The sequence below is a fragment of the Myotis yumanensis genome, unplaced genomic scaffold, assembly GCF_028538775.1.
Source record: "Myotis yumanensis isolate MYYU_CA2020_CCGP unplaced genomic scaffold, mMyoYum1.0.hap1 SCAF_4, whole genome shotgun sequence".
Lineage (NCBI taxonomy): Eukaryota > Metazoa > Chordata > Mammalia > Chiroptera > Vespertilionidae > Myotis > Myotis yumanensis.
This window is the reverse complement of record NW_027223755.1, coordinates 64457491-64474008: the sequence shown is the minus strand read 5'-3', so window position 1 is coordinate 64474008 and position 16518 is coordinate 64457491. Positions and strand designations below refer to the sequence as shown.

Sequence of the window (16518 nt, the reverse complement as noted above, 5' to 3'; positions counted from 1 at the left end):
ATCAATAAAAATATATTTAAGAAATAAATAAATATCTTTCCGATTTGGCCTAGAACATATAACTCATGGTTGCAGTTCTCTGAGGTGAGTTAATATGTAGACATAGAAAATAATTAGAAGCAAACTAAAAAAATTCCCCGATGATTTAGTCCCACTTAGTAGTAAAGAGAGTATGTTGTTATGGAATTGGCAAGGAAGAAGACAGTTGAACACTCAGGAGGTTCAGGAAAGCCTTTATTCAAAGCAGCGCTGCTGGTTGAGGGGACTCAAAGATCCAGATCCTGAACAACTTAGACAATGAGATTTTCTTCTTATATATTTCTGAGTTTCTTTGTTTCCTAACTACCAAGATTCTGTGGTGGACTCTCACAGCACCTGCCTCGAGTCAGTTAGTTGGTTAATTTAGATTGTTTCTAATGTCCATCCTGGATGGCACCAGTGACCTCCCTTTAGCTAAGCTGTTACATCCTTGGTTTATGGTCCCTTGTAAATTGGAAGTATTTAGGTAAATAGGTCTTGCAAGACCAGATAATTAAGAAAGGGGAGTGACTTCATTATAGGCTATCAGGAATGTGCATTAGGGATACTGATTAGCTAGGTACAGAGTCCGGCTGCTGATCTCCTACATTCTTTCACAAATGGTGTTAATTATTGGCTAGCAAGAGTGTGCAGTAGAAGGCAGGTTACTGGAGCAAATTCAGATTGCTAACCCCGAAAAATGTCTTATGCTCCCCATCAATGTGAGAGTACAAATAATCTGCTTGCATTTGCAGACACTGCTATTAATAGAAAAGCAGAAAAATAGGTCATGCCATGATTCTTACAAACCATCTTATGGATGTAGGGCATATGCAGGGAATATCCTATATTGAGTAAAGATCCTCACATTAGAACTGAGACTTCCCAGAAGGCAGAGAATTAGGTAGAGGAATGATTTTCCCAGCACACTGGAAGAACTCCATGGACTGACTTTGCCTGGTCCCAAACTATGTGGGAGAGCCTCAGAAATACAGACATAGTTTTAAGAAGATGGACAGTTTAGTCAAATAAGAAAGACAGTGCAGTGTAATAGAAAGAACACTGAATTCGGTGTTGCCTTTTATCCATTATTTTGATATCATTGTAAGGAGCTAGTTATTAATAATAGAAAAGGAGCAAAGGGAAGGCTAGACATTACAGGCATGTCATTTGGGCAGTTTCACACTCCACAGGGAACTATTGGCCCATTCCCTGCAAATTAATGGGGGAAGGGATCCAACAAAGGGGAGATAGATGCATGTGCAGTGAAGTTGGGGTGACTAGGGAAGGTCAGACCTGGGAACAGGATCACTGGCCAGAGTAGGCAGGGCTACTGCAAGCCCATGAAAATTTGGGGATTCATAATTCCCCAAACAAAGGAGCTCTTCCTCTTGGTTCTCTACTTTTTTTTGTTTGTTTTACACCTGCTTCCTTGCATTCACCCATGTTCCCTCCATAGCCATGTAACCATGCAGACCACACATGCAGTGAACTGTTGAACTGCAACCGGGAGCACAAATTAAGCTAGCCTGATGTTAGACTTGACACTACTCCAACACTGAGCAAAAACTCTGGATACTGGCTTTGATTCTAGCTCTGCTGAAGCCAAAGCTACACTTCTCCTTGGGGGTATGAAGGGAAAGGGCACTTTGGAAACTCAGGGGTATAATTCCACAGAAAGAAAGCTTTCTACAATACCTCATCCTCTCATAAGGGCCTTGGGGAATTTTTATTCCAGCAGTACCCCAAGAGCCCCACTTCCACTGGTAACAACTTGATCCACATCACCTAACTTCTCTAGGCCTGGGTTTCCTCTTTAGTTGGCGCTAAGGAATTGGCTCTCTATAGAAGGCAAGTATCCTTGGAGCAGCTTTTTGTCATTATGGTAAAAATCAGCTGAACGGATTCAGTAAGGTAGAGGGAAGGCCAGTATGTTGGCTTATCCTGGGTGAAAGCTACATGGGACATTTCAAATTCAACAAAGAGGAGCCCTTATAGACTGCCTGCTGAATAGAACTGATGACTTGGGGGATGGGACTGGTTCCTTGGGCAACTTGGATGAGTTCAAATGCCTCCTGGAAAAAATACAGGATCAACGTTAAATGTTATCAGGATCTGTGGATTAAAGTAATACTCTGAGTTCTGTCAAGAGCAGACAGTAGAGCTCGAAGAGGGCTTTAAACCCATTCTAACGGGAAGGGGAGTCTGGGCAGACGATTAGAGCGGAGAAGTGCCTTAGTATCCTGGAGATGGCTGATTCTGCTATAATGGGTAGCAGAGGCTCCACCTCTAGGAGCCAGCTGTCCTAACAGGATGTAGATTGAGCAACAATGTCCAAGCCTGTGAAAGTGAACTGAAACAGCGGTGGCCTTAGAACCAAAAATACAGGACCAAAGTTGAACATACCCATTAACCTCTTATTTTTTTTTTATTTTTTCCATATGCTTTTCATTTATGAAATTAAATTTAGCACCCTAATAAGATTTGGGACCAGTGACTAATATAATAAGTAAAAATGTGCATGTCTATATTTGTACTTGACAGTAATGAGAAGTCTTAACAATTATATCTAATGAACAGAGGTCTGAGTAAATAATCTCTTAGGTTTCCTCCAGTTCTAAAATGTCATTATTTTATTATGAAGATGAGAATAACTTGTTAGCTAACTTGAACATCTAACCCATGCATTCTTAAACAAGAATGATTTATAATACTTGGCACACAAGAATCTTAAACATTTGGATATTTAGGTAATTAAGGAGCAGATGCTAACAAAAATGATAGCTTGTTATTTGTTTCTTGACATGTTGTACTTATTTGAACTTTCATTTTCACCCCGAATTTCTCAATAGCAGTGCATATTTCTACCCATGTTTGGGGCATGCCATGACAATGACCAATATGCTAATTATCTGTAAATATTTATTCAAATTCAAAAAGAGAATAACAGCTTCTTATTACATGATTGGCTTATTATTTTATTCTAAGTCTATACCTGATGCTGGAGATTTTTTTTTTCTTGTTGATACATAACACACATTCAGAACAGTGCCTAGAAAAAAAGAGGTGCTCAATAAATATTTATCAGGAAGAAAAAACCCTACACTTAAATATATAAAATGCTAAAAATGTTTAATGTTTCCTTCTAATAAATTGTGTATATTACTTTAGCATTCCCAATATGCATTTATGTTTCCAACTTGCAAAAATGTTTGTATCCCTGCCCTTTGCCTGCGCCTTGTAGCAAATCTTTTGTGGGTGGGGAAGGGAACATTTGGTTTGCTTTGGTCATCGCACATGAGCTAACATGTGATGTGCACCGTGTCCTTGCAGAAGCTTGAAAAGTCACTGCATGTTTCTGCCAACTCACTTGCTCTTTTCCTCTGCTACCAGAGAAAAGCATTTCCCAGACAGGGTCTGCTTTTTCAGTCTGGAAGACAAGGTATATGGAGAAGACCTGGAGCTGACTTGCAATTGCCAATTGTAGCGTGAGTGAGAATTAACTTTTGCTGCAAGCCTTCACTTTGGTGGTTGTTTATCTTCTTGTCATAACCTGGTGAAAGCCTATATGATTTCTGGAGAAATGTGTGAAAGTTATCACATAAAAATTAATTTAAAAAAAGATAGTTTGTTTTTCTTTATAGAAGTAGTAAATCTGCATTATAGAAGGTTGGGGGGGGGGTGTACAAGATTCACAAATGATAAATATCCTTGATATGATTTTAGAATTTTCAAATTATCTGTGTGTGCCTGGGGGTGATCCAAATAAAGGCTCTGTGGATGTTTGATGCTTGAATAAATGCAAGTTAATTTTTATAATGCATTTTTTTTTTTTTTTGTGGGGAGGTGTGTGGCGGAGGCTTGTTGGAAAAGAAGCCTGTGGGGAATGGTGGCAGACTACAATAATATTGGTAATTCGGGGGTATGATAATTTGCTTTTATTTTATATACCTGCAGAAATAATGGGGGAAGGAAGCAAGTGGCCGACATCAGATAGCTCATCTGATAGATGCTGCTGCCAATTCCTGACTCACAATGGCCTGGACAGTTTATTCTTGGGAAATAAGCATTTAACTTTTAATTTCATTTTAATTTATTTATTCATTTGCTCAGCATATTTACTGAGAATCCATTATACATTAGATATTATACCAGCATAAAGTATGAGCACTACACATAAGATTTCACCAGGTCTTCTTCAAACTCCACATCCATGTGGTCTATTTGCCCCAAATTATTCTGCAATTTTTCATGTCTAAGATATATAAGAAACACAATCTATGTCATTCTCAATATAATTTGAAATCCCTGTCATCCCTCTCCCCATAAGAATTATAGGTAGTGGAAGAGAGAGTAGAAGGGGAGGGAGAAGTGTCCTCGATAAGCACATTGAAGAAAAGTAGCATCTTAACTAGAATCTCCAAGGCTTTAATACTTTGATGTGAGAGTTTACTGATCTTCTGCAATGTCTAATCTGCCATTAATGCTATCCTCTGTATTATTCATCTCACGCATTGTAGTTGGATTTGAGTCTTCTTTATATTTTCCATGTCTCTAACATTTTGGACATATTGAAACATCTGTAAACATTTATTTAATGCCCTTCTCTGCCCTTTTTAACCTCTGTGTTATTTGTGGATAAGCTTCATTTTTTTTTTCTCCTCAGCATGGGTTGTATTTCCCTATTTCCTCAGTTCTAGTAATTTTAAATCACATGCCAAACAGTGTGAATTTTGCCATGTTGCATATTTTAAAAAAAATATATTTTATTGATTCTTTACAGAGAGGAAGGGAGAGGGATAGAAAGTTAGAAACATCGATGAGAGAGAAACATTAATCAGCTGCCTCCCGCATACCCCTCACTGGGGATGTGCCCACAACCAAGGTACATGCCCTTTACCGGAATCGAACCTGGGACCCTTCAGTCTGCAGGCCGACGCTCTATCCACTGAGCAAAACTGGTTAGGGTTGGATCTATTCTTGTTCATCAAATTATGTTGATCATTATATCCCACATATGAGTGAGATCATGTGATATTTATCTCACTCTGACTGGCTTATTTAGCTTAGTATAATGTTCTCCAGTTCCATCCATGCTGTTGCAAATGGTAAAAGTTCCTTCTTTTTTATAGCAGTGTAATATTCCATTGTGTAGATGTACCACAGTTTTTTAATCCACCCATCTGCTGATGGGCACTTAGGTTGTTTTCAAAATCTTAGCTATTGTAAATTGTGCTGCTATGAATATAAAGGTACATATATCCTTTCTGATTGGTGTTTCTGGTTTCTTGGGATATATTCCTAGAAATGGGATCACTGGGTCAAGTGGAAGTTCCTTTTTAACTTTTTGAGGAAACTCCATACTGTCTTCCACAGTGGCTGCACCAGTCTGCATTCCCACCAGCAGTGCACAAGGGTTCCTTTTTCTCCGCATCCTCACTAGCACTTGTTGATTTGTTGATGATAGCCATTCTGACAGGTGTGAGATGGTATCTCATTGTTGTTTTGATTTGCATCTCTCGGATGATTAGTGACTTTGAGCATGTTTTCATATGTCTCTCGGCTTTCTGTATGTCCTCTTTTGAAAAGTATCTATTTAGGTCCTTTGCCCATTTTTTGATTGGATTGTTTATCTTCCTTTTGTTAAGTTGTATGAGTTCTCTGTAAATTTTGGAAATTAAACCCTTATCTGAAATAGCATTGGCAAATATGTTCTCCCATGCAGTAGGCTTTCTTGTTGTTTTGTTGATGGTTCCTTTTGCTGTGCAGAAACTTTTTATTTTGATGTAGTCCCATTGGTTTATTTTCTCCTTAATCTCCATTGCCCTAGGAGCTGTGTCTGTAAAGATATTGCTAAAACATATGTCTGCAATTTTGCCTCCTATGGAATCTTGTAGGATTTTTATGGTTTCCCTTCATACATTTAAGTCCTTTAGCCATTTTGAGTTTGTTTTTGTGTATGGTGTAAGTTGATGATCTAGTTTCATTTTTTGCATGTATCTGACCAAATTTCCTAGCACCATTTATTGAAGAGACTGTCTTAACTCCATTGTATGCTCTTGCCTCCTTTGACAAATATTAATTGAGCATAATGTCTTGGGTTGATTTATGGGTTCTCTGTTCTGTTCCATTGGTCTTTATGTCTGTTCTTGTGCCAGTACCAGGCAGTTTTCAGAACCGTGGCTTGGTAATGTAGCTTGATATCTGGTATTGTGATCCCTCCAATTTTGTTCTTCTTTCTCACGATTGCTGTGGCTATTCCGGGTCTTTTTTTATTCCAGGTGAATTTTTGGAGAGTTTGTTCTAGATCTTTTAAATATGCCATTGGTATTTTAATGGGGATTGCATTGAATCTGTAGATTGCTTTAAGTAGTATGAACATTTTAATGATGTTGATTTTACCAATCCATGAACATGGTATGTTCTTCCATTTGTTTATGTCTTCCTCTATCTCTTTTTTCAATGATCTGTAGTTTTCTGAGTACAGGTCTTTTACCTCCTTAGTTAAGTTTATTCCTAGGTATCTTAATTTTTTGGTGCAATGGTAAATGGTATTGTTTTCTTTATTTCTCTTTCTGTGAGTTCACTATTGGTGTATAAAAAGGCCATAGATTTCTGGGTGTTAATTTTGTATCCTGCTACATTGCCGAATTCATTTACTAGGTCTAGTAGTTTTTTGATGGAGTCTTTGGGGTTTTGTATGTATAGTATCATGTCATCTGTGAATAAGGACAGTTTTACTTATTCTTTTCCAATTTGGAAGCCTTTTATTTCTTCTTCTTGTCTGATCGCTATGGCTAGCACTTCCAGTACTATATAGAACAGGAGTGGTGAAGGTGGGTCTTGTTCCCATTCTCAGGGGAAATGAGTTTAGTTTTTGCCCATTGAGTATGATGTTGGCTGTAGGTTTGTCATATAAGACTTTTATAATATTGAGGTATGATCCCTCTATTCCCACTTTGCTGAGAGTTTTTATCAAGAAAGGATGCTGGATTTTGTCAAATGTTTTTTCTGCATCGATTGATATGATTATTCGATATTTGTCTCTCAACTTGTTTACGTGATGTATCACATTTATTGATTTGCAGATATTGTACCAAACTTGCATCCCTGGAATAAATCCCATGTGGTCATGGTGTATGATCTTTCTAATGTAATGCTGAATTTGATTTGCTAGGATTTTGTTGAGGATTTTAGCATCTATGTTCATCAAGGATATTGGCCTGTAGTTCTCATTTTTTGTGGTGTCTTTATCTGGTTTTGGAATTAGGGTCATTCTGGCTTCATTGAAAGAGCTTGGAAATGTTGCTTCTTCTCGAATTTTTTGGAATAGTCTGAGGAGGATAGGTTTTAGTTCTTCTTTGAATGCTTGGTAGAACTCCCCTGTAAAGTCATTCAGAGCAGGGCTTTTGTTTGCTGGAAGATTTTTGATCACTGCTTCAATTTCTTCGGTAGTTATAGGCCTATTCAGGTTTTTTTTATTCTTACTGATTGAGTTTTGGGAGCTTGTATTTTTCTAAGAATATGTCCATTTCATCTAGGTTGTCCATTTTGTTGGAATAGAGTTGTTCATAGTATTTTTTCATAATCCTTTGTATTTCTGTGGGATCACTTGTTACTTCACCTCTTTCATTTCTGAATGAAATTCAGAAATTTTTGGAGAAAATTATTTAATTTGTAATTTGAGTGGTGATATAGGCTTGGTAGGTTTTGACTTTAGTAAAGCACTTGACAAATTTCCCCTGACTTTATTGTATTTTCATAAGGCTATTATGAGTAAATGGAGATTCAGTTCTACATAGTTGAAGGAAAACTTTTTCTTTTTTTTATTAAGTTTTTGAGGGTGACTTTGGTTAATAAGATCATATAGGTTTCAAGTGTACATTTCTGTACAACATATGATACATGATCTATATATTACATTGTGTGTCCATTATCTGAAGTCAAATCATCTTCTGTCACCATATGTTTGACCCCCTTTACCTTTTACTATTCCCTGAGCCTCCTTTCCTCTAGTAACCATCATAATCTTGTCTATATCTATGAGTTTCAGTTTTATATCCTACATATGAGTGAAATCATATGGTTCCTAGCTTTTACTGACTCATTTATTTCATTTAGCATAATATTCTCAAGGTCCATCCATATTGTCTCAAATGGTTAGGCATTAAATACTAGTAAAAATAGTATCAACAATCAGAAAGCAAAAACTTTAAGGATGCAGGAAAATAAAATACTATATTAGCAGTAGACTTTAACTCAGCTCTCTCAACCTCTGACTGAAGGAGACAAATGTAAGAATATATATTATGTAAAAAGCATAATTAACAAGATGGCCCCAGTAGGTATATATCTAACTTAAACCTGAGTTTGCAACTTACTTTCCACTGACCATGAAGCATTTATAAAACTGATCATATATTAGTCCACCAAGAAAACCTCAATACATCTCAAGGAGTAGAAATGTATAATTCATTTTTAACAATATCAGGAAAAGTTGTTACTAGGTTAATATGATGCAGCTTCTTGCACATTACTTTTACTTGTAAGTAATGTAAATAAATGATTGTTTATATATTAAAACATTTATGGGGTACATAGAAAAATAAACTATGTCAATTACATAAATTTTTAAAGATAAATCTGAAAACTCAAAGAAACTGTATTCAACTGGATGACTTTGAGTTGTCTTCAGTCTCCTCAATTCTTCATTCCTCTCTGCTCATAGGAAAATTAGACCACAAACCTTGAGAAAAATTGTGAGGGTATATCTTTTTAGAGTTTAGTGAAATGTAGTTAATGAATCCTTGCTAAGATGAAGTTAATAGGCTTAAAATGTATCCCCCTCCCCCACTTTTTGTACAGAAAACTTATGAATACTGGCCAAAGGAGTTTCTCTTATGATGTCATTTAAAGCCCTAGTCCTAGTCATTAAAGGAAGCTTTTTGAAAACAGGTATGTCCTGCTTTTGAAACTTGAAAATTGAACTGGAACACGTGGTGTTCCCCTAGGCAGGATGCAAAGGTGGCTTCCCGGTTCTTGTCCAGCTGGATTGGAAGAATAAAACCATGGACAAAAAGTGGTATAGGAAAAGGTAGAAATTTATTGAGAAACAAGCACAGACTCCCACGTGGGGAAGGAAAGAGAGTCCCACTAAGTCCCTTTTTTCTAAAGTTTATAAAGGCTACAGTTCTTTGTGTCTTGATATCCCCTCTTATTGGTCACTATAGCAGCTTCAGAGTTTAAACCTCATGTGAGGTTCCCCTCTTCTTCTCCCTTTTGTTTTTCTATTCCCTTTGGCCTTCCTCTTCCCTCACTGAATGAGTGGATTCCTTTCCTTTATTCTTTAAATATATGGCAGCTCCCTTATTCTATGGATGTGTGCCCTCTGGCAGCTCCCTGATTCTGTGAATATATACCTTTGGGCAGCTCCCAGCTTTGCAGCCCTGTGGTTCTCCCCAAAGACCCCGTAATTCCTAAAACTTTCTAAACCTGCCTATTTTACCCCTAAAAAACTCCTTGTACTTTCAGCTACAGTTTGAGGTTCTATGGTTAAAAGCTTTGTCTTATTTCCTCTTGCATCCCCAGTACTTGGCTGAAGGCTTGACACACAATAGGTGCTCTGTAAATGCTTATTGGATTCATAATGTAAGCTTCTTCTTACCTGATAGCAGTAAAATGGATTTAGGGATATTGAACTTCCCCTTTTCTATCCTTGCTCAGCACAATCCCTCAGGGTGATGGTGGGAAGGAAAGTTTACACTTAAAGGACAAATCAGTGTATTCCTATCTGCTCCCTATTGGCCTGAGTGTTATAGCTAGGTTGGTCCCTCCCACCGTTGAGCATTGAGTCAAGGGTGAGTGAGAGGGTACCTGTGACTCTAGCTTGCATCAGTGTTCAAGAATAGTAGGATGAGTTTAAATCTCGTTTACCTTTGCCTCCTTTGTCTCTTCCAGGTGTGGTAAAGTCCACCCGGGAAACAAGGAAAGACTAGAGATTTGATTTAAGAAAAGAATTGTTGGAAAGTATCCTGATGCCACTTATCTATTGACAAATATTCTCTCTATAGCAGCACAGGGCAGGAGGAAAGTGGTCAATGGGCTCGAAGGATCAGGGGAGGGAAAGAGTTGCAGAAAAGAGAAGCCCCTCAGAAAAATGTGTAGGTGAAAATCATCTAGCTACATAAAATAACACATTCATAAGAAATGAATTTGAGAATTATTTTATTAAGAAATGTATCATGTCAATAACAAAACAATATATACATTTAGAAAAGTGCTTACTGTTCATTTTGACCAATGTCACCCCAATAAATTTAATAAAAAAATAAAAAGTGCTTATACAATAAATTAAAAATGTATTCCATAAGTTTAAAAATATATATTATTTTAGCTTTAATAAATGTACTTCTTCAAGATCTGCTTGCATATACCACTCTTATCTATTACGTAATTTTTAAAACTTAACTTAAACTATTTTCACAATATTAATATGAAATTCTTTCAAATTGCTCCACTATATGTACAGCTTTTTGTGTGTACCGTTTTGCTTCTACAAAAAAACAAACATATTTCCTTCTTTTGTAAATTTTTAGTATGAAAGAAATGCCTGCCTTTTCAACGGAGGTTCATTTGCTCTTGAGTTCAACTTTTTTTCTTTTTGAAGGGAAAAAGTTCTCCTTCTACTATACCTTTAGATTCTTCTCTTGAGTAAGGCCTATGTAGTTCCAGCTGAGAATTACTATCACAAAGCCAGTGGCTCAGACATCAACGCTACTGAAGTCTCCCTGACATTTGAGGGGAAGTATCTCCCCCACATTATAAACCAATATTAAACAATAAAAGCTTACAAAAATAAGTTAAGAAACCCTTCTGTAATCAAAAAAATAATTAGTAGTGATCTTTTAAATGTCACAGAATTAACATTCCATCTACCTAATAAGGATGATTTTTTTGTTGCTGTGAAATATGACTTCAATGAAGGTTCACTTTGTTTCTATTAAAGACGCAGGAAACGCCGCCACAATCCTATTAAGTTCGAGACTATTTTCTGGCATTCATTTATTGTGTCTTCTCTTTTCTTTCTTTTCTTCATTGCCTGGGCATTATTTTTCTGTGGAATAAGAGAATCAGTAATTAAAATTAATTGTCACTATCTTTAATGGCAGGTTACATTGTCTTCTCTATGCAAACCTATTTCTCAATGTATTCCCCTAACACCTGCTTACTGTCTGGGCCTGTGTGCTTTCTACAGAGGAATGCCCTCCCATTTTTCCACCCACTTACTCATGCGTCAAAGCCAAGCACCACCTCCTTTACAAGGCTTCTGCTAATTGCTCAGACCTCTCTGTTAGGAACTATTCTAGTGTTTCACAGTGTGTTTAATTTAACTTGGCTCTCACTTAAGTGTTTTTTTTTTTTAAATTTATTATTGCATCATGGGTATTCCCCACAGTGCTGAGCAGAATGTTTTATACAGAGGACACATTGAATGAGTAAATAAGTGAGTAAGTCGATGACTTCATGATCTCCTTGACAAGATCGTAAGTTCCTCTAAAATAGGACATATCTACATCTTCTTTACAGATATAATTCAAAATCCTCCTGCCTTCAGTCCCTTCTACCACTGAGTTGCACCACAGACACCTGAAGGTTTTTCTGAAGAGAGCCTAAACTTAAAAAAGATTGCAATGATATTTTAGTGTTTTCCTCTATCTAAATTACTCTTGAGTAGTGACCTTGATTGGACCTCCTAGATACACAACATTTGGGTCAAGAAAGTTTACCAGGTTATAAGCAAAAATCTTACAATCTAAAATTTGCTAAATCATAAATTTTTAAAAAGTACTCCAGACTCTCCCTTTCTTACTATCCAGAACTTGACCTAGCCTGTTCTCTATGCTCTCCTTATATGGATAAACTTCACTGTGGCCATCGGTAGGTTTACTAGAGTCTCCTTGATAGAAGGCATAGAACCAAACCAGTTTTTCACATGTGGCCAGACTCACCTTATGGCTTCAATCTCCAATCCCTAAAAAAGTGACAGCCTTGGCCACACAGACTACTCAGTGTGCAGACTGATAAAGTCCCTTGGTTAATAGACGGCGATCATACATCTCTGCACTTGTTTCTCTTTGTCTTTTTAAAATTTGTCATCCAGAAGATAAACCCTCTGCTTCACTTCCATGCTGAAATAAATACTTACTGAGTACTAGTTGCATGCCAGGCACCATTCCAAGTGCTTTTACTAATATTGACTCATTTAATCCTTATAAACACTCTATGTGGGTCTGTTAGTATGATCCTCATTCTGCAGAAGAAATTGGGCACACAGAGGCTACGTAATTTATCCAAGTTTTCACTGTTAAAAGTTATGGGGCTAGATTCAAAGTTAGGCAAGACTGTCTCCAGACTTCCCGCTCCTAATTCTGTACTACTGTTTCCATATTTAAAGTTACACATTCATTCAAATGCATGTAACTGCACATGCAAAAGCCACTATGTAAAGAGGCAGCAATACCACCCATACAAGCAATTAAGCAAACATAGGGTAAATATTTGATGTATGATTTATCATTTTAAGAAAGAACGCCCAATTATTAAGTGATAAGCCGAAGTAATGCTGCTCAAATTGTAGAACGGGCAAAAATCTCATGAGAAGCCCTTCCATTCACAGGGACTGTGATTTTGAAGGTCTAGGTTGGGTCCCTGGGAATTGGCATTTTGGCCAATAACCTCCCATGCTCAGGCAGCCGGGTGACATTCTGATGTAGGAGGCTCAACACTCCCCTAAGGTTTAGAACCATAATTCTGTAAGAAGAATCAGAACCCTAGAAATAAGTGGGTTTCGTTCGAGGTATCAACCCAGGACTAATTGACAATCTACAGCTCTGGCTCATTTGCTCTCCAAAAGATAGAACCTGAATGAAAATCACAGACTTCTGCACTGCACGAAGAGTCCCTCTTTAATTCAAGGTTAGCGCCAAGATTTTTTTTTTTTTTTTTTTTTTTTTAAGAAAAGCGAGAGTGCTTGGAGCTCCAGTGGCGCAATCGGTTAGCGCGCGGTACTTATAAGAGAGTGCTTGACGTTGGCTTACCTGCTTTCGGTAGTAGCCCGGGCAAGAGCGTTCGAGCGCAGCTTCCGTTCTGCTGGCTAATTCTTTGGGGAGTGACTTGCAGCGGGGGGTAGGATGCAAGGTAAGGCGCTCGATTTTAGTGAGGCAATCCGGCTGCTCGTAAGCGGCGACATTCACGAGAAAAGGAGAACACGCCACGGGGTGGGGGGTAGGGGTATAAAAAAACAAAGAAATAGAGTTGGTAAGAAATGAGTGAAAGGGGGAGCGGGGGACGCAGCCAATGGAACCCGGGTGAGGCGAGGGCTAAAGACCCCACGGAAGGGGAGGAAGATGGGGGCTCGTGAGAGTAGAAGGCGCGGCAGGAGAGAGAGGACCTGCGCCGCCGCTCGGCCCGGGGGACTGCCAGGAGGCGGCGCCGCGGGCGGAGGCACCCCATCCCCCCCCCCCCGGGGGGTGGTGGTGAGGGGTGTGCCCCTGACGTCGTGCCCTGATCCCAGTTTCCTATTTGCCTTCCCTTTCGTGGGGGTGGGGGACCGGAGCCTCTTCCGGAATCCCGCTGGGTTTCGAGAGAGACTTCCTCGCCCTAAACTGGAGCAGAAGTGGTGTCCCCCGCTGGGCACCAGCCCAGAAGTTCCCGCAGCCCAGTTCTCCTTGCGGGGTCGGCGTCGCCCGGGAACCCAACTACCGCCCGGGGTTCTACCTCCGGCTGGACGGCCCTCCCCGGGATGCCTGGCGCCCCTCTGGGGAGAGCTAGGAGCACAGTTCAGCTACTCACCTGATCTTCACAGCTGAGGGTGGCGTCGCAGTCGGTACACTGGAAAAAAGGAAAAAAGCATCCGACGAGAGGGTAAAGACGTGTTCACAGGAGGAACCCCCCACACCCACCCCCACTGTTGCTCCCAGGGTTTAAAGATGCCCTGCAAGCAGTTTCCACTTCCGCACTTCTTTTCTATGCATCGGTTCTTGTCATTGACAAAGTAGTGACACAGTGGGAACCTGCAGATCTGAAGATTCTGCTATCGGAAACAGTATCAATGGGTCTTGGTCCTGGAGGGAGATTCCTCCTCCCCATCAGCGTAGGCACACCTGTAACCCTGTGTACAGGGCTGCACATGAGAGCAATATGCCACTTTCGAATGCTCACATCTGTCCTAGAGCGAGCCATTCATGCATTTCACACATGTGTGATCTATCCAGAAATTAGAAAAATTAAGAAAATGACTGCTACTGTGTTCTAAACAATCTGAAGCACACCTCATCCCATAATGGCATCCCAAGGCATCTAGAACGCTAGACAGACCTGAGGGGCAACCTCACTGGTTAGGTCTCAGCTCACAAGAATTCCCTCTTTTATTCCTCTCTTTTTCTCAAGCCTTCTCTTTCTCAAGCCTATTTTTTTTTTACTTTTTTTTCCTGCACCGGCGGAGCAGCACTTTAGCCCAGTATAGACACCCCTGATGGATCACGTGTTACCTATCAATATCTGCTCCGCATCAGCATCTGCACACTTAATGTGTGCCACTTTCAGGTTGTCATTTTAGAGGCAGATATATTTCAATATCACTTGCAAAAATTTCTGACATAATGCTGGATCACGATCTTTTCCCAAAATTATTTTTCTTTTCTTGAAAGTAAAACTGTGGGGTGTGTGTGTGTGTGTGTGTGTCTATGTGTGTACTCTTCTGATGAAAACACATTGTTTTTAAAAAGGTTTCTTCACTTACCGTCAGATCCTTAGAAATGATGTTCAGGTAATCCATTCTAATCTTCTCAAAGTCACAATCAGTGAAATTGCTGGTTAGCACCAACCCTACCAGTTGCAAAATGAAGATCTTCCTGAAGAGAACTGACAGAACAAATAATAAGGCATCAGTCTTTGAAAACCCAGTTCCACCCCAGTTTCACATTAAACTCTTTACACCCACACTGAATTGCCTCTAGGTCTGCAAGGCCAGCCTTAGGGGCAAGGGCCCAGGCACTAACTACTCTTTGCCTCTTATTCCCAGTGTACAGAAGCCCATATTCACCCATGCTGTTGCCTTAGGTTGGAGTCTCCCTGATGCTCCAGAGCTTTTTGGCTCCACATATATAATACCTAAACGCCTACGGGCCCTTTTCTCCTAGGCCAATGACTTTCCTTGATGTCATTTGCTTCCTTCAGAGAATTCTGAATTGATGACATGAAAGAAAAAAATAGGACTAGCCAAATCTATGGAATTTTACCCTTAGTAAAATCAGCAGGAATTTCCCTCTCCTCCTTTGATCTTTGTCCTAAATCCTTGATATATGCCTGCATGTGCTTTAAGAAGGAGATACCCACACCTTTCTCCTACAGGGCCATTTCCAACAAGCCCCTTTCTTGATGGAAAAAATACCCCCAAACAGCACCCACTCTGAGGACTGGGTTCATGCCATACACACTGAGCATTTCCTTTGGCCAATTTCAACTACTGCTTTCCCTCCTCTGTGGCCACTGAGAAAACTCATGTGCTTACTTCATGGGATGCTTTAGAGTGTGGGTGCAACCTGAGGCTGGGACCGAGTTCCCATGTGAATGTATTAAATGTGCAGTAGTGACCAGAATTTTAGAGGCAGGAACGAGAAAATGCTGAAACGAGTGGGGAAAAGTCTGATGGTCAAAGCATTCTTTCGGGGTCGAGTTGGGGATGGCCGGGGAAGCGCCTCAGGGGCTATGCTCTCTTCTAGTACGTCTACAGGAGTCAAGAACTTTTAAAACCACTAACCCCAGCGTCCAGTCACCTTCACAGTCTCACCTCTCGGGCCAAACGTCAGAGCCAGGACGCTAGACTCAAGCAGTGGGACCAGATGGCGCGGAGCGGAGCGCAGCAGCGGCGGCGCGCGCCCCGGGAAGGTGCTGTCCAGCGCGCCGCGATCCCAGAGGCTGCACCGTTCAAGCGCCCTGCGCCCCACGCCGCAAGCCTAGACAACTTTGCTTGCCTCCGGTCCACGTTGGGACCTGAGCACCCGCACCTGTTTTAGGAAGGGGGGAAGGCACGAGATGGAGGTCACGTATTAATTTGAACTGGCAAACCCTTGTTAAGGCAGCCAAGCAGAGTTTAAATTCAGGGAAGTGAGTCAGGGAGAGTGCCAGAGAGGATGCCGAGCCGCCTGTGGCTCTGGCAACGCCAGCAGAGTGTTAAAAGGACGAAAGCCCGCCTCCTAGCAGGCTGCTACAGGACTAATCATGCTCTCCTGAGCTTGACCCCCTGACGCCCGGGCTTTCCTGACTCCCAGTTCTCCTCCCTCCCCCCCGCCCTTCCCCTCTTTCCGGAGGCTAAAGAGCCCCGGTCCTTGGGAAGTTCTTAGTAGGCATCGCCGGAGCCCCCACGGCAGGGTGATCCGCGTGAGTTCCTAGTAAATGTCACAGGTCACATGGCACCTGGGAACAAAAGGAGGGGTGGCA

At 40.4% G+C, this 16518-nt stretch overlaps 1 protein-coding gene across 1 annotated transcript; it reads right to left on the bottom strand.

The window, feature by feature from the left end:
* Positions 1 to 10360: 10360 nt before the first annotated feature.
* Positions 10361 to 15125, bottom strand: TSLP (thymic stromal lymphopoietin). Its single transcript, XM_070411685.1, has 5 exons — positions 15078 to 15125; positions 14819 to 14968; positions 13870 to 13908; positions 13116 to 13247; positions 10361 to 11131 (listed from the first exon to the last, which is right to left on the bottom strand). The coding sequence occupies exons 1-5, from the start codon at positions 15123 to 15125 to the stop codon at positions 11018 to 11020; spliced, it is 483 nt and encodes a 160-aa protein (XP_070267786.1). The 3' UTR covers positions 10361 to 11017.
* Positions 15126 to 16518: the final 1393 nt, after the last annotated feature.